The sequence below is a fragment of the Geotrypetes seraphini genome, chromosome 3 (genome assembly GCF_902459505.1).
Source record: "Geotrypetes seraphini chromosome 3, aGeoSer1.1, whole genome shotgun sequence".
NCBI lineage: Eukaryota > Metazoa > Chordata > Amphibia > Gymnophiona > Dermophiidae > Geotrypetes > Geotrypetes seraphini.
The window spans coordinates 321084365-321107572 of NC_047086.1; the positions used below are offsets into that span (position 1 = coordinate 321084365).

Below are 23208 nucleotides of genomic sequence, written 5' to 3' on the forward strand. Positions count from 1 at the left end.
AGTATAAAAAAAAATGTTTTCACATTTCGCTACTCCCCTTCCCTCCCCTTATGACGTGCACATATGATACGCTCCTATAAGGCACACCTATAATTGACGCTCTTGCCTCTTTCCGTGGACTATTCTGTGCATGTGTCAGTCACTTTCTCCAACAACTGATTGGATGGGATTTCCACAGTCCTTCGTGAACTTCATTTGTACATGAAGTTGTTTGAACATCGATCGTTGCTTTCAAATCGGACAATTTACCGACACCACTGTGACCCATCAAATTTTAATGGTGATTTTAGAGCATCTGGGTCTGACATTTTTGCACAGTTTTGTAGGAATAGTGACTAAGGGCTAGCGGTTTTATCGCACACACCGGATTAGCGTGCGCTAGCCGGAAATCTACTGCCTGCTCAAAAGGAGGCGGTAGCGGCTAGCACGTGCGGCAAGTTAGCGTGCGCTATTCTGCACGTTAAGGCCGTAGCGCAGCTTTGTAAAAGGAGCCCTAAATGCAGATTTGTGCTTTCTAATCACAAAGTACCTCAGTAAAGATGCAAGATCCTGCCAGATCAGACTGGAATACACAAAACAGATCATTCCAAAATCTATCCAACCCACTGTATCATAACTCGATAGAAAAAGGGGGTCCTTATAGAATATAGAATATCAATTATTTAAAAAAAAAAAAAAAATTCCCACAAACTAATATGATGAAATTCATAGAAATATCAATAAAGCATAAATGATATCCTAATCATGTTATTCAAACAACAACCCAGATCTTAAAGGCTTTCCCAAATAACATGTTTAACTAGGAGGTTGAAGTATCATAAAGAGGCAGCAATTCAGTACATAGAATCTCTTCTAACATGTATGTTATTTCAAGTCCTTATCCTGGATTTTTAAAGTGCCATATAATCATCTACGTCAGACCTCCTTCCCACCCTTAATTATAAACTTCCTTGGTGTCTAGCTCAAGTTATATATTTGTATTTTGTGCAAAACATAACACCTAAATTTCTAAAAAAGAAGAAACAGCAACACTTTAGCTTAGATGGCCATTTGCCAACTCCAACATTGGTAAGTAATTGACTGGACACCCGACGCTCTCCTTTACCAAGAGCGTTTCAGTCTAAACAAGCCTTCCTCGGGGGATGATGAAATGTTGCTGAACTCAGTAGTTTTATCGTGCTCCTGCTGCAGGCTTCCTCTCAGATCAAGAGGAAGCCTGCAGCAGGAGGGCCATAAAACTACTGAGTTGAGCAACATTTCAGATTGGATCAGAGATCAGATTGGAAAGCAGGGTCAGGAATCAGGGATCAAGAAAGCAGGGAATCACTTTTGACATATTCCCTGCTTTCCTGATTCACTTTTGACATATTTAATAAGTTAATACACCTTTGATAAGGATCTACCCATCCATCTGCATATACATTTTCAGAACAGGAGCACAGTTACGAGGTAGTGGAGAGACCAGAAGAAATATCTTCAAATAATAATAAACTTCTATTCATTATGACAGGGATTGCCATACAACTTATTATGAAGAATTGGAAAAATTGGGACCGGTTGAATTATACATTCTGGTGGAACTCTTTATGCCATATTTTTAAAATGGAGCATGTGATAGCCATTCAGCAGGGGCATTATAAGAAATTTAAGGATATTTGGGAGCCGTTAACAAAATTTTGTAAAGAATGATTATTATTTTTCCCCTTTTAATATACACGTCCAGGGTGGGTGGGGTGGGTAGACTTTAAATTATTTATGGTGGAGGGAAATTGTTGAGGGGGGGGGTGTTTCGATATATATAATTGATATGAAAAATAATGTGATTGAATATTAAGTGCTGTTAAGGTATAAAATGTTTCTATATTATGTTGTACTTATTGTTAGTTTTAAACTGAATAAAGAATTTAAAAAAAAAAAGAAATAGTGGGAGTCTCCATCTGCTGCCACTCTGCTACTAGTTGGCAAGGACTTGAGGATGACCAGTCACTGTCAGTAAAGACATGATTTAGCTAGGATTGATGTAGCTGGATACACTGGGGGTAATTCCTCAAAGAGTGTGTGTAAATGATCAAAATGCTGGCATAAAAACATATTAATGCCAATACAGTAATAATAATAATAATAATAATCAGTTTATATATCGCAAGGCCGTAAAGTTCTATGCAGTTTACAATAGTTTAAAAAAACAAACAAATAATAAAAGAAGTTGAAAATAGAACTAAAAAAGTTAAAAGCCAATAGAGATACTAAAATGATCAAAATAGTGCATAATAAAATTTTTACAGATTAGCTGCCAAAATTCTTGGGGGTTCCGTTCTAGGAACCTCCGTGAATTTTGAAAAACCGTGAATGCAGTTTTGAGTATGTCAAGAGGCAGGAGAGGGCAGCTGGGGTGCCGGCAGTATGGTAAATCATACCCAGTATGTTCCGACCGCCTCTTCCTGTTATTAAAGTCAGGCTGCACCAATCAGGAGCTGCTTTGACACGCAGCTCCTGATTGGTGTAGCCTGACTTTAATACAGGTCAGAGCATTCCACGAATTTCTGAGTCCGCGATTCTTGAACTGCAAATTCACGGGGGGGGGGGGATGCACACTGTATTCCACGACATACTATTCTATAAAATGGTGCCTCAATGCGCTGGCGTGTAGTGTGCAGGTGGACATACAAATGGGCTCATCCTCCCCCCTCCCCGATATCCAGCTGCCGGCAGGCAATGTTGTTAATGTTCCCCACCAGTGCTGAACACAGATATTCAATGACAGGCCATATCCATCACTGGCCTGAATATCTGTGGGTTTTTTAAAGCTGGCTAGCGCATGCCCAGTTAACTCAATATTCAGCACTAACCCTCCGTATGTTAGTGCTTAAACATAGGACTGCTATTTATGCAGTCTTATTTATGCACTAACACTGACCAGTTAGCTCTGAATATCGGGAGTTAACTGGACTCCATCCCCGAAAAGCCCCCAGAATATCCTTGATTCAGCCAGCTTGCACTTCAACGCTAACCGATCATGATCAGCTAAGAGCCACTGAAAATGACCAGATAGTTGCTGATCAGCAGTTGGCAGCTGTTCCCAGCCAGTTAACTTGTTCTTAGTATCAGCCAGAGTCTGTTTTTTCAGCTGATTTAAGTGGTTGTGGCTAAATTAAATGTATGTATTTGCACTGCTATGCTAATATTATATAAACAAGATAATTAGGCACCTATTTTCTTTTATAGAAAAAGGCTTTCTTGGTGCCTAAAAGTAGGTACCTCTTTATAGAATTGGCTTTTCTGAGCATGGTGCTGCTCTTCAGGACATAGTGAGGAAGAGAGCATGAATGAGGAAGGGATGGCGGGAAGAAAGGAGAAAGCAAGAGGTAGGGAAAAGAAGATGGAAAGTCTGTGCTCTCTAATAATGACATGCAGTGGCATAGTAAAAGGGGGTGAGAAGAGGGCGGTCTACAATGGGTGTGGTCTAGAGAGCTGCACGGGAACGGGGATGACGGGAATCCTTCGGGACTCGCGGGCATCCCGCGGGTTCCCCCTTCGGGTCACGGGGATCCCGTGGGGACGCCCCCTAGGGTTGCGGGAATCCCGTGGGGACGCCCCCTAGGGTCGCGGGGATCCCATGGGGACGCCTCCGAGGGTCGCGGGGTTCCTGCGGGTCTGGATGTATTCAGTTGCGCGGCTCTTCTCCCTACCTGCTCTGCTTGCAGCACAGAGCCGAACGGAAGTCTTCCCGACGTCAGCGCTGACGTCGGGAAGACTTCCGTTCGGCTCTGTGCTGCAGGCAGGGCAGGTAAGGAGAAGGAGAGTAGCCTCGCGGCTCGATTGGCTACCAAGGGAGGGGGGTAGTCCACCCCGGATGTAGCACAGCCGGCCAGGTCCCCTTACTTTTGTGACGCTTCCCCGACCGACCGACCGACAACAGCCCCGGTCTGACAAACCTCCCTGTCCTTAACCGCGAATCTAAATTACCTTCGCGGTTAAGGGCAGGGAGGTTTGTCAGACCGGGGCTGTTGTCGGTCGGTCGGTCGGGGAAGCGCCACAAAAGTAAGGTGACCTGGCCGGCTGTGCTGCACCCGGGGCGGGAGAGAAGGAGGGGGGAGAAGGACGCTGAAAGCACTGGAGAAGACAAAGGGGTGGAGAAGGACGCTGAAAGGCCATGGGAAGGGCGGGGGGGAAGGACTCTGAAAGCACTTGTGGAAGACAGAGGGGGGGAAGGATGCTGAAAGCACATGGGGAAGACAAAGGGGTGGAGAAGGACGCTGAAAGGCCATGGGGAAGACAGAGGGGGGAGAAAGACACTGAAAGCACATGTGGAAGACAGAGGGGGGAGAAGGACGCTGACAGGACATGGGGAAGATGGGGGGGAGAAGGACGCTGAAAGGAAATGGGGAAGAGAGAGTAGGGAGAAGACGCTGGCAGGGAAGAAGACAGATGCCAGACTATGGGGGGAGTGGAGGGAAGAAGATGGGTGCCAGACCAATTTGGAAGGGGGAAGAAAGGGAGAGGCACAGTAACAGAGCAAATGGAAGATGCAGAAGGAAGAGAGACAGTGGATGGAAGGAATTGAATGAGAACATGAGGAAAGCAGAAACCAGGCAACAAAGGTAGGAAAAGAATTCTATTTCTTTTTTTTCTTTTTTTTTTTGCTTCAGGATAAAGTAGTATATTAGTTGTGTTGATAAAAATTTATAAACATTAGAGGCTCTGGTAGAAACCCGTTTACAAAGTATGTATTCTTCCCAATTAATATTTCCAAATTAATAAAGTCTTTTTGATGATTTGTAAATGGGTTTCTACCAGAGCCTTTAATTCAGTAGCATAATTAAATGAAATAACTATTTCTGAAGTTTATAGGGATGGGCGGGGATGGAGGGGATTCCTTGCGGGGACGGGTGGGGACAGAGGGATTCCTCACAGGGACGGGTGGGGACGGGTGGGATTCCTCACGGGGACGGTTGGGGACGGGTGGGACTTTGGCGGGGACGGGTGGGATTTCTGTCCCCGCGCAACTCTCTAGTGTGGTCTTCCTCAGGGTGCTGGCACCCCTCCTCCTCTCTGCCCCCCTTCCCACTCCTCTCCCTGCCACACGTGTGCGCCCGCACCCCTTCCCCGTACCTTTTTACCTTCGTCACGAGTTGCGAAAAACTTGCTGCCCGTGTCCAGGAGGAAGTGATGTCAGAGAGAGCTCCGAAGCCGACTTGAGCGGCAAGTTTGTCGCTGCTCACGCCGAAGTTAAAAAGGTACGGGGAAGGGGAAGGGGTGCAGGCGGGCGGGGGGAAGGAGAGGGGCACCACCGCCCCAGGCGCCAGTCACCCTCACTATGCTACCGATGATACGGGAACAAATTTGTTATCTCAATATCCTAGTCCCATCCCCACAAGTTCTGTCCTTGTCCCATGCCTGCAAGCTCTGCCTTAATCAGTGGTCTCAAACTCGCAGCCCGGGGACCACATGCAGCCCGCCAAGTACTATTTTGAGGCCCTCGATATGCTTATTATAATCACAAAAGTAAAATAAAACAGTTTCTTGATCATATGTCTCTTTAGCTATAAATTACAATATTATTAAGACTTAGCCAAAAGGAAAGATTTATAAACTATATAGAGTTTTACCTCATGCAAAATTGTCATTTCTTTAATAAGACATTAACAATTTTTTTCTGAGACCCTCCATGTACCTACAAATCCAAAATGTGGCCCTGCAAAGGGTTTGAGTTTGAGACCGCTGGCCTTAATCGTACAAGCCTCAAACACTTAAGATTTTAAAGTGTTCGAGGTTTGGATGAGGACAGAGCTTGCAGGAATGGGACAGAGACAGGGACAGAGCTTGTGGGGATGGGACAGGGATAGAGAGATCCCATGGGGACATGGAAAATTTGTCCTAGTTCACCATACCCTCCAAGTGTACACATACCACCAAATCCAACATACCCCTCCCTACTGCATTATTTATAAAGACAGGCCTGAGTCTGCTAGTGATGAAAGGAAAAACATGCCACTGTGTCACATAATGGGTTAGATATGCTATCACATCAGCATGCCCTAACACCCTTAACATGTATTATTAGTGCATAATATGGGATCTGCTGTAAATAATGCCTGTTAGGGCTAGGTTTACTAAAAAAAAAAAAAAAAAAAGCACTAGGAGCGTACACTTTTCACCCTCTTCCTTTTGCTCCTACTGCTTTCATTACTTTATAAGGCATGTAGTCAGAGCACTGGGAGAGAGTTCCTCCAAGGATTTAGCAGGGCAGTTTTCATGATGGTTCCTAGTGGCAAAATATGTGGGTGCTTTTGTATCTCTGTTTGTTTTATCAAATTTGCTCAAAGGTTGCATTGCATGGGTATCTGTACTTTTAGTTACATGCATGTACACCATAGACCCGTTATAATGTGGCTTGATATAACATGGAATTGGTTATAACGCAGTTAGAGCTTGGACCCCAATATTAATGTTAAACTTGTTACAGTTCTTTTAAATGGCACAAGGCAGTACCGGTGAAGTTATTGCTGGTCTAGGGTGTACTAACATGAAATTTTCTAAGAGAAAAAGAAAAAAAAAAGGCATGACCAGTACAAGAAAAGCTACAAGTTTTAGATCTTTTAAAATCAGGAGAAATACAAGCAGAGATATGCAGACCCATGGGCGTTCATGAGTCCACTCTATCAGGGAGGATGAATGACGAATCAAATGGAAGAAATGAAAGGCTACAAAACTAAAATTATGTTAATTTTAGCCTGTATGTTCTTATGTTGGGACCAAATTCACTTTTCATTAGTGGATGCAACGTTTAATAAAATCTGAGTGATTTATCATTGAGATATGCAGTGTTTTATTAAACTACTAGAGTGTGTGACTTTGCCAGCAAAGGTATGTTTTTATGAGGAGGGGTGCAGCTACTATAGACCCGATATAACACACAGTACAAAAGTTTGGACCCCGCCCATCTTCCACATTATATCGGGTCTACGGTGTATGCACATCTGAAACTTTAATATGTTCACCCCTGACCAAACCACGCCTCCTGGATCACCTCTTGGAAATATAGCCATTCTGCCATTCTGATCTGGCTCCCTAATTTCCACAAATTCAACAGCTAGATCATTTAAAAGACTACCCTTTGATGTTATGATCAATGAAAGGAGTCGTGAGTCACAATCGCACCATACTGGAACACTACCGACTCCTCTCTCTTTTCATCCACTTCTTTCTCATCTCTCCAAGATCACTAGTATATCTGTACCTGAGTATCAATCCATTTGGCCCCTTCTGGAGAGTGTTCCACTCGCCCGTAAAAGTGCACAGGAAGCATGAACTCCGGGCGAGCTTTCTCCCAGGGATTTCCATAGCGTAGCCAATCGTCAGCTTCTTCTACCTGGAAAGAAAAAGAGTATCAAATAAAGAAGACTTTCAATATATTAGAGAGGAATCTACGTATTTCATCAATAAAGGAAAGGGTACATCTATCATGGATAATTGTTAAGATCTGTTGTACGTAAAGGAAAATATTAGAATTGGAGAATCATCATGGCTTCTGTGAAAGGCATTACAACAAACATGAAATCGCTCATGGGTATGTAAGAAAGTCAATTTGAGTGTCCAGGAATGAGACAAAACTCTTAAGAGCATGTGGCCTGATTAGAACATAAAAGCATAAGAAAAGCTAAGCTGAGCCACACAAGGATCATTGAGGTCAACATCCCGTCTCTAACAGAAACCGTATCGCAAAAGGTACATCCTATTTCTCATAGCTCATTTCCAGAGATGGGCATTGATGTTCCAAAGACTACTTTGCTAGTATTGTTTTATGGATCTTTTCTCCAGGAACTTGTCCAAACCTCTTTTGAATCCCCATTATGTTAGTTGCCTTGACTATATCCACTGGCAAAAAATTTCAGAACACATTTATGTACTGTACGAAAAAAATCTCTTTCAGCAATTCATAGCCCATAATTCATGAGCCATTGTGCTGCTTAGATACCTATATAAATCAAGTTTATGTAACCTGACTCTGAGCATTCAGATCACATTAAAAAAAGAGAAATATTACTACTACTACTATTTAACACTTCTACAGCGCTGAAGGGCATACACAGCACTGTGCATTTTGACATTAAATAGACAGTCCCCGCTAAAAAGAGCTTACAATCTAATTTGTACAGACATGACATAGAGGGTTGGGGATGCAGAACCCAAGGAAGAGAGTTAGGAGGAGTTGAAAGCAGTCTCAAAGTGGTGAGCTTTTAACTTGGACTAGAACACTGTCAGAGACAAAGCATGCTACAGGGATTCAGGCAGTTTGTTCCAGGCATATGGAACAGCAAGACAGAAAGGACAAAGTCTGGAGTTGGCAGAGGAAGAGAAGGGCACAGACAGTAGGGACTTATCAGTTGAACGGATCTTGCGGGGACAAAGGGGGAGAGAAGTGAAGCGAGATAACAAGGGACAGCTGAGTGAATGCATTTGTAGGACAGTAAAATGAGTTGAATTGTAATACTAATTAGTGATTCTAATATGCCAGATGTTAAGTGGGGTATCCCTATCGTAGGGTCTTGTAGAAGTAGGAAGATCTACATTCTCTACAGGGACAAATGTTCCAGCAGTTGGTAATGGAACTTACTTAGGATGGGGCTATATCAAATTTAGTGCCTACGAATGGGGAGAGTGTTTCTGATGTTAGGTTAGGTGATAATCTGGCATGTGGTAATCACCAGATGGTGTGGTTTAATACTAATGCAAATGGAGGATTACCTCAAGCAGTTGTTACCAGCAAGGGAGCATACGGAAAAAGTAGGAGAGAGCAAAACAGAAAGGAGCTATTATAAGGGAATAAACCTTTATGTATGTAAGTAAATAAAAGAAAGGAAAATAAGTTCTCTTTGGTTCTTAAAAGTAGTAGCTAAAAAAGTAAGGAAAAAGAGGTTAGTCTTCAAAAACTACAAGAGATCACAAAAAGAGGAAGACAGGCAAAAATATCTGGCAAGGGAAACTGGTAGAGTAGGCAGGAAAACAAAGATGCAAATGGAAGAAAACAAAACCAATATGGTAAAATGGAAGGACAAGAAATTTTTTTAGACAGTTAGTGATGGGAGGAAGTGCAAAAGTGGCATCGTGAGACTCAAAGATAAAGGGAAAGAATATGTAGAAGCTGATAAAGGTAAAGTGGAATTGCTTAACAAATATTTATGTTCTGTGTTCACAGCTGAAGGGTCAAGAGTATGTCTACAGAAGACAAACCCAAATAGGAATGGAGGTGTGGTAGACTCTGAACGAATTTCAGAAGACTGAGCTAGCTAACCTTAGGTGGACAAAGTGATGGGTCTGGATGGCATATATCTGAAATTACTGAAGAAACTTAGGGAAGTTCTGGCAGTTCTACTGGCTGACCTTTTCAATGCTTCTCTAAAGTTAAGAGAGGTCCCAGAGGACTGGAGAAAGATGATTGATCACTCTCTACAAAAGCAGAAGTACAGAAGAGGTTGGAAACTATGTCAGTAAGTCTGATTCCTGTGGTAAGAAAATTAATGGAAATAGAAAATAGTGAAGTTTTTGGAGTCCTATGGATTGCAGGTTCCAAGGCATCATTGTTTCACTAGAGGCAGACAAATCTGATTAATTTCTTTGACTAGGTGACTAGAGAGCTGGATCAAAGGCGAGTGCAAGATTTGGTGCATTTAGATTTTAGCAAAGCATATAGATGACTAATAAATAAACTGAGTGCCCTCAGTATGAGTCCTAAAGTGATTGACTTGGTTTGAACTAGTTGAGTTGGAGGTGACAGACAGCAGTAGTAAATGGAGTTCACTCTGAGGAAAGGGATGTTGCAATGGTGTGCTACATGGTTTGGTGCTTGGGCCTGTTCTTTTTAGCATTTTTGTAGGTGATATTTCTGAAGGGTTGTTTGGCAAGGTTTGCCTCTTTGCAGTTGATATCAAAATATGCAAAAAGTTAGATATCCCTGATGGTGTATATGGAAGGATCATAATAAGGAAGGATCTAGCAAAGCTTGAAAAATGGTCCAGAATTGGACAGCTAAGATTTAAGGGTAAAAAATGCAGGGTCATGTATTTGGGCTGCAAAAAACAAAGAGAACAGTACAGTTTAGGGTTTAAGAACTTTTGTGCACAAAAGAGGAATGGGACTTAAGTGTGATCATATGTGATAATCTTAATATGTAGAAAAGGCAATAGTAAAAGCTAGAAGGTTGCTTGGGTGCATATGGAGAGGAATGACCAGTAGGAAAAAGGAGGTGATGATGCCTCTGTATAAGACTCTGATGAGATCTCATTTAGAATATTGTGCATAATTTCTGGAGACCGCACCTTCAAAAAGATATAAGCAGAATGGATTCAGTCCAGAGCTGCTGTTACTAAAATGGTCAGTGGTCTTCATCATAAAGTGTATGGGGACAACTTTAAAGATCTCAATATGTATACTTTTCAGGAAAGGCAGGAGAGGGGAGATAGGATAGAAATGTCTAAATACCTCCATGGCATAAGTGCACAGGAAGTGAATCTCTTTCAATTGAAAGATAACTTTGGAATGAGGGGGCATAAAATGAAGGTGAAAGAGGACAGACACATAAGTATCAAGATGAAATTCATGGAACTGTTTCCCAGTGAAGGTGGTGGAAACAAAAATTGTATCTGAATTAAAAAAAAAGCTTGAGATGAGTACATGGGATCTCTAAGGGAGAGGAAGTGATTATATAGATGATAACGATGGGCAGTTATAGTAAACCCAGTAAAAATATTCAAATTTTGCTTATTTCTAGAGGGCACTTTGAATCAATATGGACCATACCAATGCAAATGTCTCAATGTGCCTAGTCAGTAATGAGGAAGATTTCTAGGACTTTTAATGGTTATAATTTGCTTTACAATGAGATAGCAGGGAAAGGGCAAGTGCCACTGAAATTTGCGGAGATGAATGATTTGGTTAGAAGAATAGGGGAGAATATTCAAATGCACATATCAGGGCAAGAGTGGCTCTCACCTGGATAGGCAACAGCAAGAGGGATAGTCAGCAGCATTGATCAGATGGAACTGAAGAATATTTCCTATGACCAAGACAGCATTATGTAGGCAGAGCCTGGGTAGAGCCAGAGGTTATCCGGTTAGTGATGATATTTAGACCTTTAACTGGATAACTATTGAGATAAAGGGCTCCTTTTACAAAGTCACTTTAGGCTTTTTATCACCGACCACAGCGGTATTGGCTCCTATGAGTGTCAGAGCTGATACCATCATGGCTGGCGATATAAAAGCCTAACATGGCTTCATAAAAAGGAGGAAGGGGGGGGGGGAGAATTAGGACAGCAAAAAGGACGTTCTAATGTTAGCTGGTTGGTGATATTAATATCACCACTAACCAAATAATACAACTAGTCAGCGAAGAGTCTGAACATTCAGTAGCAGTCACTATCCTGATACTGCAGCTAAATAAATTTATTTTTTTAACTTATGGTAAAAAATGATGATTGTTATGGGTTCAATATTGGGAGGGAGAGGGGTGTGGATTAAAGACCATTTTCTCAGAAAGGTGTCACTCTCATTGTAAATTCTTTATAGACTGAGATGTTCATTGTTGGGCAGACAAGAACTATCATAACATGGGGCACCATATAAATTTTCATTACTGCACGTCCCCTCTTCAGGTCTAATCTTTTCTCCAGTATCAAAATGGCTATGTGATGGACTGAATAGGAAGTTGCCAGTTCCTATTAGCATTCCCTCACTGCGTCACCTTAAAAGGCTGGGCCCTAAAATGCATAGCAGACTTAAGACAGTTAAAGCCATAAAAAGGAATCGAAACCAGATAGCCAAGAGAAGGAAAGAACTGAACTCTAGTGTATGCAGCCACCACATACATGTAAGATACCAGAAGATTCTCTAAGATAGGAAAACAGTCTTGTCTGAACAGTGGAAAATTAACCTTTGTGGCTTGGCAGGAGTACTGCCTTTTCTTGTTTGATTACTGCTGAGTTTAAGCTGTTTCCCTGTGCACACTGGGAAGTTCCTGTGACCAGTTAGGAATCAGACCTTTGCTTTTATTTATTGGATAACTATTGAGTTAACAGCCTGTGAAGAAACTGGTTACTGGCTGTTTCCTTGTTTTGACTGTGCAATAAAATAAACTTGTGAGCTTTTTAACCCACAGTTTGTCTGCATTTTGTGAAGGCCTATGCATGCTGCCTCAGTCATGCTATTACATATTGTGGCAATGATGGAATCTGAATTTCTAAGCTTAAAAGAAGGCAAATCTATTAATCTCTTGGGCTCTGGGTCTTGCTACAGCACTAAGGCCCCCTTTTATTAAGCCATGTTTAGGGGTTTTTATCGACGGCCGCTGCGATAAAAGCTCCAACACTCATAGGAATTCTATGAACGTTGAAGCTTTTACCGCAGCGGCTGGCAATAAAAAAACCAAATACGACTTGATAAAAGAGGGCCTAAATTAGCTACTTAGGTTAAAGGGGTTAACCCTACACCTGTAACCCATTCTGAGCTCTTTGGGGACAACGGGATAGAAAATGAATTAAATAAATAGCACAGTCAAAGCCAAACAGGCATATTTCTTTTTTTCCTGAAGGTCTGACTGGAATGGTTATGCCAGGCTCTATTGTAGGGGTAAAAGCAGCGAAAATGAATTGTGCAGGCCTTCCTGGCCTATCCCTCCTCCACAGTCTGGTATCTTTCTCCCTCTCTTCTCCTCTTACAATCCATTCTCTCTCTCTCCCTCTCCTCCCCCTCCCCCCCCCCCCCCAGTTTCAGCATCTCTCCCTCCCCTCTCTTTTCCCTTCCTCCTCCCTCTCTACAAAGGCCTTCATATTTCTTTTCCATCACTGGGCAGTAGTAGCATTTAAGTTACTTCGGATGCAAATTCCTGTTTTTGCATTGGTGGGACACACCAGAGGAAGGGCCCCAATACCAGCAGAAGACAGCCTATCTTACTCACTCTTACTACCCACCATGGAAAAGTACAGAGGACTGCAGGGAGAAGGCAAGGAAGGGAGAGGGACAGGGAGAAATGTAGGACTCATGCAGTTGGGGAAGGAGAGGGATAGCAGACTTGGTGCTAAATTTGCCTCTGTGTCTCAGGACTTGAACTGTTGATACTTTGGGACTTTAATTTGATTTACTTTTTTGATTTCTTATTCTTTTACTTTATTTTGTATTGCATTGTCTTCTTTTTGGAATGACCAATAAAGGTACTTTTGATGCCCCAGTGTCCTCTTTGAGAGCTTTCAAGTGTGTTATTCACTTCAGCTTAGGCCCTGAGGTTTTTGCCTTTCACCATTCCACCTGAACTCTTTAAAATTGTTTTAAAATATCAGTGTACTTTTCTTTTATATAGTACCTCCAGGACGACCTTGCCCCCATCTAGTGAGAAGCCTGCTACACCAGGATTAATATTTAGGTGCATACTATCTGAGCTACTTACCACATCATGGGCACTGTTCCCTCAAAATAGAGCGGGAGTCCTCCACTTAAGTCCTGACAGTGGGTGGCGCTGTTTCACTATCACATTTCAACAGTGAGGGACAGGCAAACTCTGCAGGACTCCAGGAAACCTGCCTGTCTCTAGACAATGGAAACACAGTATTGAAACAGTAGCCCCCACTGGTAGCAATGCAGTTGGAGGACTTCTATTGAGCTTAGAGGGAACAGTGAGAGGTAAAGACAAATTTAATGATTGAGATGAGGATGTATATAATCATTTGTAAAATGACTCTCAGAGTGTTAGTTTGGTTGTTTGAGGTTGTGGTTGGAATCTGTAATTTTCTACTCCTGCTTTTCTTAATTAGGGGATATGGTGACACCTATGAAGAGTGGGACTTCTGCGTGGTTGATCGCCTTTTTGAGGGTTTGTACGCATAAGATTTTGGCTAGGTTATACTATGGTTCTCTGGTCTCTTTGGCCTTTTTGGTATAATAGTAGGGTTCTTTTCGACCCAAGGTGTATGTACTTTTTGGGCATGGGGGAGGGGTGGGAGGATGACAGGTCAATATGACGCTGTATAGGCTGCTTTATTTGTTGATTTTGTAATCTGGAAGAATGTTCTGCATTTTGAAAAATTCAATAAACAGATTTTTCTACAAAATGACTCTCAGAGCTCTGGATCCTTTCTTTTTAATCAGATAATGAGCATCCACAGGAGGAGAAACCATATGAACAGGCAGCAAGCTGAGAGATTTGGTTTAGAAACAGGCTTGTCCTAAGATGACTCAGCATTTAGCTTCAATTCAAAAACTAATCAATCACCAGATGCACTGGCTATGTGTCATGTCATCATCATCATTTGTTACATGATCAATAACAGTTATGATAGGATTTTGAGGATTGCCAAACTTCCTTTACTGACAGTTTCAAAATTTCCAACTCATAACTGGTTTCAGAGCTAGAGAAGCCCTTCTCCTTGTATGGTATGATAGAAAAGACATTTACCGTACTACAGCTTCAGAAGCACAGTTTAGAACTCTAGTACAATGGCTCTGTTTTGTGAAGCAAATAATCCCAGTTGCTTAGTAGCTTTCACTTGCTTTAAACAATGAACGCATTCATGCCCAACAATGCTACCCGGCTTCACTTGATGAAACACAAGGTAAGAACATTCCAAACTGCTTATACGTATGTGACAGGAGGCTCTAGTTTGCCTGCTACCTTTTAGGAGGGAGATCCCAGGATCATTATAGCTACTGCTGTACACTGTCCGAATATGCAGCAACTTACAAACGCTAATAGAATGCAAACAAAATAGAACATATCCCTGCATGACCAAACAAATCCATGGTGTGCTTATATTTTGAATGTTCTGTGTAGTTAAAGTTAACAACAAAGACAATTAAGGGTATGAAACAACTTGATTACTGTCATGGAGAGGTTAAGGCCCAGATGCACTAAAAATGGTCGTTATGAATGTGTGGGTCGCTGTGGGCTGATTTTTTGTCCGATTTTAAAATGGTGATTGATATTCCAACAAATTTGCATGCAAATGAGTTTTGCAGAGGTTTGCCATAATCCCATCTGATCGGTTGCTGAGAAAGCAACTTTCACACATACAAAGAGCCAGCAAGGTAAGCCCTGAAGTAGCCTCCTGCCACTCAGCTGTTCGGGGCAGGAAGACATTTTTTTTTAATGGCACAGATGTGCATGTGAGCCAATCGCGGCCCTAGGCCTACTGCCTGGTGCATCCTGGGATACACTGGGAGAAGCCTGATTGGATCCGATGCTTAAGGACCCTCCCCTGGGTGGGGTCTTAGATGTTTGAGTCTATCGGAGCCTTAGGCCCCTCCTGCTGCACCCCAGGATGCACTGGGAAGGGGAAGGCCTGCCATTTTGGAGGCGGGCCTGCAAGGCAGGAGGGACTGGGCATCCCTCCTGCTGTCTTCTTCGTATAAGGTACGGGGTGGGGCGGTTGGCATGGGGGGAACCAGAAGGGCCAGGTGGCCGAGGCATGAGGAAGTGGGCATCCCTCCTGCCCCCCCTTTTTTTTAAGTATGGAGGTCAGGGATTTGGAAGGGGGGGTCCTGGCATGGGGGGATCGCAGCATGGGGCAGCTTGTGGCATTGGTGGGGGTTGCGACTTCAGGGGTTGGTTTGGCAGGGTGCCACCCGGTGGCAGGAGGAAGTGGGCATCTCTCCTGATGACGATCTTCACGGACAGGGGTTTGGGAGCTTGGGGAGGGGAGGGAGGTGGCCACAATCTTTGCAAGGGGTCAGGAGTGGGCATCTCTCATGCCTCTCTTTTTTTTCTGGCCGGCAATATGGCAAACCTGTTGTTTTTTGGGGTCATTTAAACTACCGTATTTTTCATTCTATAAGACGCACATGTCCATAAGACGCATCCCCCTGTAGAGGAGGAAAAACCAAGGAAAAAAAATGTCCTCCTCTATAGGGGGGTGAGTCTGGTGATCTGATGCTACACAGCCCGAAGCATCCTGCCCGTATCCCACAGCCTGGAGCCGCTAGCAGCCAATCACTGAGCGGCACAGGACCAGGCAGGAAGCGCAAAGGTCATGCTCCTGCTTCGTGCTGCTCTGCTACCAAAGCCAGCTGTCCATCAGGAGAGCGCGCTGGTCCACCGCAACTTTAAAAAGGTACCGGGGGGAGGGAAGGTGTATTTGCTCCATAAGATGCACCCACTTTTCCACCCCTTTTTGGGGGTGGAAAAGGTGCATCTTATGGAGTGAAAAATAAGGTATTTGCTATTTTTTGTGCATAGCAAAGTGATGTTAGGGCATCGATTGGTGGGCTGGTTTTAATATCAATAACCTTATTCTAATACTAATGAGGTAATTTGCATAGTAGATTTGGAGGCTGCAAGGGATTCACGGGGAAGCACCAGTTTAGCGACAATCATTAGATGCTCGGTGCCTTTAGTGCATCCAGGCTGGAGTTAGGCTCTGGGTCAGGGAGATTAATACCTGATGATGTTAAGGATCAGTAGTTATAGCCTGCCAAATAAGGTTTGCATATCAAGAAACTGATTAATGAGGAAATTGAAAAAATTAAGCAGTCACATACAAAAAGGAACATGAAATCAAAACAACTATCACAAGATTCATAGCAAAAATTTAGAAAATGAAAAATGTTTCAGTAACTTGAGAAACAGAATATAATTTAAACACATCCAAATATTCACAGCAATGTATTCCAATTCTTTTTTGTAATTTCAACTTTATTTATTGAAAATTTTGTTTTATAAAACAATATAACATGGTACAAAGAGTGTAATACAAACCATAGTGAACAGTAATATGGAGAGATACATATAGATGTATATATCTTTATGTTGTTATGATGTAAAAAAATAAAAAAGGAAAGGTTAAATTAAACATATATGCTGACTTTTACAAAGCTGTGGTAGAGGCAAATATGCTCACAGAATTCCTATGAGCTTCAAAGCATTTACCTCGCTGGCCCGTAGCAGAGATTTTGTAAAAGGAGCCCATAATTTAATGTAGCATAATGAGAAGGAACATTATTATTGATATGAAGATTGTGTGATAGCAAATCAGATTTTATCACTTAACATTTGTCTATTTGAGAACTCAACAGCCTTACATTCATATTTATGAATCACTGAGATGGTGGAATGGCAAAAAGCAATGTTGAGAAATTGCGCTGATTTTCAGTTTGAAAGTATCACTTGAAGAGTTAAAGCAATCAAAATATCAAGTTGTTGTTTTTTATTGCCATTTAGAGCAATGCAAGGCCCAGGGGCCAAAAGCAGCCCCCAGAGACCTCTTTGGCGGCCCTTATTGTCTTTCTAGGCGGCAGTTCCCCCTGTTTCTCTACCTCTCAACCCAAGCTCAGGACAAAAAGGGAAAAGAAGATGGACAAGGCATTTCGCGATAGACAAAAAAGAAGGATGGAAATGCTCACAACCATTGAGGGCAATACCCCAATGAAGTTTCCAGATGGGCTGTGGGGATGGATATCATTGACATACACTGGTCAGAGGTGTCATAGCGCCACATTGGAAGATATTTGGCAGCTCTCCTTCAGCTCATTAGAAGCCAACATGGTCCTAGCTTATAAATTAATGAAGACCACTGATCTAGAGCACAGTTCTTCAACCGCCGGTCCGCGGACCGTTGCCGGTTCGCAAAAAAATGTTGCCGGTCCGCAAAGGATTCGGGTCCCCAGCCACAGCAAAAAGTGCCGGCGTCAGCTGACGTGCAACTTCCTGTTGCCGTCGCTATGCCGACACTCCTGCCTTCCACCTCCTACTCCTGCCGCGTATGTCTCCGCACCCTCAGACAAGCAGGGGCAGCTTTGTGTGCTTTTAACTTCGGCACACAGCTGCCCCTAAGCAGTATTTTAGCCGCGGTTTCATGAGGCAGTCTCGGGGCCTTTGATAGGCCGGCCCACATCGCATCATCAAAGTGGGCCGGCCTACCAAAGGCCCCGAGGCTGCCTCATGAAACCGCGGCTAAAATACTGCTTAGGAGCAGCTGTGTGCCGAAGTTAAAAGCACACAGAGCTGCCCCTAGCCTACATAGAGGAAACATTTGCTGGAGAGGGAAGGAGGGAAGGGAGTAGGGGTGCTCCTAGACAAGGGAGGGGAAAGGGCTACTGCTGACAGGGGAGAAGGGAAAGGGAAGGGACGAGAGCTACTGTTGGATAAGAGGAGGAGGAAAGGGAGAAGGGGTACTCCTGGACAAGGGAGGGGAAAGGGCTACTGCTGACAGGGGAGAAGGGGAAAGGGTGAAAATTACTGTTGGATAAGAGGAGGAGGAAAGGGAGAAGGGGTACTCCTGGACAAGGGAGGGGAAGGGGCTACTGCTGACAGGGGAGAAGGGGAAGGGATGAGAATTACTGTTGGATAAGAGGAGGAGAAAAGGGAGAAGGGGTACTCCTGGACAAGGGAGGGGAAGGGGCTACTGCTGACAGGGGATAAGGGGAAGGGATGAGAATTACTGTTGGATAAGGGGAGGAAGAAAGGGAGAAGGTACTGCTGGACAGGGGAGGAGGAACATTGGAAGGAAACAGCTGGCAGGGAGATTAGAGGAGGGGAAGGAGTCAGGATGGAATGGAGAGATCAGATAAGGGAAAGGGGAGAGACAGAGGAATGACAAAGTAGAAAGAGATTGATGCTGGGTAGGGGGATCAGATGAAAAATAAGGAAAGAGGGACAAAGATGCTTGATCTGGTGTAGGAGAGAGGGGCATAGAAAGAACGCAGATACCATATGGAAGGGGGAGGGGTAGAGGGCAGACAGTGGATGGAAGAGGCAGATGCTGGATTGAAGAGACAGAGGGCAGATGCTGGATGGAAGAGAGTGAAAAGAAGATGAAAGCAGAAACCAGAGACGACAAAAGGTAGAAAAAAATAATTTTATTTCTATCTTGTGATTAGAATATATCAGATTTAAAATATGTATCCTGCTAGAGCTGATGTTAGACATAACTGTGGAGTGCAAAGCCCAGGCAGTGCATCTTTAGCTTCCAGCTGGCTTAGGGCTCTCTCTGACCAGGAGGCAGTTGCCCTAGTTCCACTCCCCTAACACCATTCCTGCCATGTGTGACTGTGGTATTCTGTTAGCATGATATTTGTGTAGCATTCTGTAATAATTTGGCTTATTCAGTTTTCTTGATAGTAGAGGGGATATATGTGAAGGGGAGGGGAGACGGGGGTTTTGTTGATCCTTGCCCTGTATTATTTATATTTATAAAATGACAATTGTACAGAATATTGTTTCTTTTTATACTTTAATACAATATGTTCAATATAAAATCATAACTATTTGAGGCTTGTGCGGATGGGATCAGATGGTTAATGGGACCGAGCTCGTGAGGATGGGGCGGCAATGGGGTTTTTAAAAATTTCAGTCTTATTAGTTTGCCAGTCCACGAAATAATTATTTTATTTCCACCGGTCCATAGGTATAAAAAGGTTGAAGAACACTGATGTAGACCATTTAAATGGGGATATGCCTAAATCTGACTGGGTAGTAATGTCATTAAGGGGCATTGCTTCTGATTTGTCCCAATTTATACAAAATCTTGGAAATGTAGAAAATTTAGAGAGTATATATAACAAAGCAGGTATAGGGCAGATTAGTTAGATAAGAAAATTAAAAAGTCATCTGCATATGCTAGAATTTTTGTATTGATAATTTCTACAGCTTATACCTTGAATACTATCCAAATTTCTGATGACGATTAATAGAGGTCCTAGAGCCATATTAAATAATAGAGAGGAGAGAGGACAACCCTGTCTTGTCCCTCTTGTTAATTTAATTATATTGGAAAGGTAGTCATTAATTTCAAGTTTAGAAATAGGGGCTGTGTGTAACATTTTGACCCAATGTGTGAATGCTTCCCCCACATCCAGCCCAAGAGAGAGTATGAAATAGATGTTGCCACTCTACCATATCAAAAGCTTTTTCAACATCCAGTTGATTATATAAATGAGAAATTTCAATAAGACCATGAAAAGTGTGAACATTGTCTCCTATAATTCTACCTTTCAAGAAATCCACTTGATCTGGATAATTTATGAAGATACAATTGAAGTCTTGAAGCAAGTATTTTAGTAAGAATTTAACAATCAATATTCAACAAAAATATGGATCTATAATTGGCAACCTTGGTTGGATCTCTCCAAGGTTTTAGGAGGACTACAATCTGTACTTCAGCAAAATTACCTTGATCAGATGGATTGGACCAAAGGTATGAGTATAAGTCTTTAAGTTTTGCAGATAGTTTTTTGATAAATATTTTGTAGAATTCTGCTGGATAGACAGGGCCTGGGGCTTCATGTGATAATAATGATTTGATCACTTTACCAATTTCATCTTCTGTGATTGATGCTCTGAGAATTTTTGGTTGATGTTCTTAGTAGTAGATAAGGACAGGTTGTTCACCCTCTCCAAGGTAGGGAGAACAAGAGGGCACTCTCTAAAATTTAAAGGAGATAGATTCCTTACGAACATAAGGAAGTTCTTCTTCACCCAGAGAATGGTAGAAAACTGGAACGCTCTTCTGGAGTCTATCATAGGGGAAAACACCCTCCAGGATTCAAGACAAAGTTAGACAAGTTCCTGCTGAACCAAAATGTACACAGGTAGGGCTAGTCTCAGTTAGGGCGCTGGTCTTTGATCAGTGGGTCTCCGTGTGAGCGGACTGTTGGGCATGATGGACCACTGGTCTGACCTAGCAGCGGCAATTCTTATATTCTGTTAGAGATGGGTGTTGAAGATTTTCCATAAAGGATAACAAAATTGTCAGTGTTATTTGTTTTGGAGAAAAAAAAAATGAGTGTAGAAGTTCTCAAATTCTTAAGCTATTGAGATGTCATCTGGAAATAATTGATGCAATTCTGGATCTTTTCATACTGTTGGCTAAATATTTGATGAGAGAACAACCAGCTTTATTAGATAATGTTTTTTGATGAATTATATCCGATCTAGCTTTGTTGCTGCAGTTTGTTGTATGCATATTTAAGTTTTATGAGTACTGATAGTATTTTTTGTCACCAGGCTGAATATAAAGAAGTTCCTTTTGAGCTATTTCGAATTCCAAATTATTCATATGAGATTGATCAATTTTTTTGCATTAGGTGACAAAGCTGAGTATTTTGCCTCATAAGCAAACTTTGAAGGATTTCCATAATATATTAAAGGAATTTACAAAATCTTGGTCAGCTAGGTATGATTTATTTATTCTCCAGCAATGATATTGTTTTGGAAGTAAAAGATTTATTTTTAAAGATATAATTTTATGATCAGATATTAATATGGAATGTATTTGTGTAGAAAGGGTTGTGGAAAGAAGAAATTTGGAAATGAGAAAGTAGGCAGTTCTGGACTATGAATTACCGGTATGTAGAGCTGAGTAGAATGAAAATTCTTTGTCTGTAGGGATGAAGAGTTTTCCATAGGTCTGAAAGTCCAAAATCATTAATAATACAATGGACATCATGTCACATTTTTGAAGGATGGAAATTACATAGCAAATGGTGATCCATAATGACATCTTAAGGCATGTTGAAATCTGTGTGTGAAGGAATAGGGGGTTCTCACTCATTGAGGCTGCAGTTAGGCCCCTGGACAGCAGGGGGTACTAGCCCCATAGTAAGCCACCATAGTAGAGGTAGGGAAATTTTGCTGAGTTACAGGAGAAGGCCTCGGGCAGAAAGGGGTATAAATGCCCAGAGTGCAGTGAGTCAGGGAGGACTCCAAGGTCCCCAGGATTGAGTGAGATATTCTAGACTTCCCTAGCTGTAAGCTGAGGAAGAAATGGAGTTGTGAGTGTGACTTCCCTAGCTGTGGACTGAAGTAGAGACCTGGGAAGCCAGACTTCCCTAGGTATGAGCTGAAGCAGAGCCCTGGCAAGCCAGACTTCACTGGCTGTGGCTGGGGCAAAGCCCTGGGAAGACTGTACAGTTAAAAGAATTGTTCTTTGCTTTGTTGAGGTAAGCCACTGATATATTGAAGTTGGGGACTTTTATTCCAGGTCTTGTGCTAGATGGATTGTGCTAACTTGTGCTTTGAGGTGGCTGTGAACCAAGAAAGACAAGAGTGGTAACACAGAAGTTACTTTATTTCTGTTCCTTGAAAAGTACAACTTACTTCCTGAACCTGTGATATAATAGGATCAGGCTAGAGTGGAAAATACAACTTCTTTTGTTCATATGCACAGTGTGTAATGGCTATGTCTCCTTGAAGTTCTACTCAGCCCTGTTACACTCCGCCTATAATCGATGGAGATGGTTAAATTCCATAAGTACATCTCTAATTCTTGTTATGAAATTATTAGAAACAATATTTGGAGCATAAATACTCATGAGAGATAATTTGAAGACTTGTAGTTGTATTCCAACTTTTGACCGGCTGATATTTAAGAGACTTTTCATAAAAGGACAACTTATTTTCCCTCTTAAGAACAAGATATTGCAAAACAGATTAACTGCAAGCACATTTATGAGTTCCTAATAATTGAACATTACAAATCAGATCAGCTGGGCCAATACACTTCTGACTCGGACAGGTAAGGGGCAGGTTGCAGCCGCTTTTTAAAATTGTTTGTGTGTTGCTATGGCAGGGAGTTCATGAAGTTTCAGGTTGTGGTAAACCATTACAAAACTTCTTGCACTGTATTGCTGATGGGCATTGATGAGTGAATAATTCATTAGCCTCTATAGTTAAAAGTCACTGAAAATGGTCATTATCCTGCCATGGTTATGCCCCTAACATAACTGTTAAATTAGATGCTAACTGGCTTTAAGTACCAAAAATGACCCTTAATTTACATTAATTGGCCCAGATTCGCATTTATATGTGTAACTGTAATTAGGCATTATTCTATAAACACTGTGGCTAATATTCAGTGATTTATGCAGGTTGGAGAGGGTCTGACCTACTTAAATTGCCTGAGGCTGGCCAACTGCAATATTTAGCGGTATTTATCTGGGCAGTGCCACTGATATTGGTGGAGCGGTAGAGGAAACGGCATTGGGGAGCAGACGGTAGTTATTGCTGTATTAGTGCCGGGACCCTCGTAGCTCAAAAGCTGTCCTAAATAGGCTGGGTTAGCCATGCGGTCCTGGCACTTAATATCAGCTAGGTTCCCCAAAACTTTGTTATTTAAATTCTGTGATCCCCCTCCTGGACCTGATGCAGCCCCCTCCCCCCAGGTCATAACAGGTCCACCCAAAATGTCAGGTCTGGCTACACCACGGATATGTACCACTCATGCTGCAT

General features: G+C 42.4%; 1 protein-coding gene across 1 annotated transcript in view; it reads right to left on the reverse strand.

The window, feature by feature from the left end:
- The window catches only part of PYGB (glycogen phosphorylase B), a 152311-nt gene that overhangs the window by 85185 nt on the left and 43918 nt on the right, over positions 1–23208 (reverse strand). Inside the window, exon 5 of the mRNA XM_033938126.1 lies at positions 7241–7372. Within this exon, the coding sequence (XP_033794017.1) occupies positions 7241–7372 (132 nt within the window). The remainder of the gene's footprint in view (positions 1–7240; positions 7373–23208) is intronic.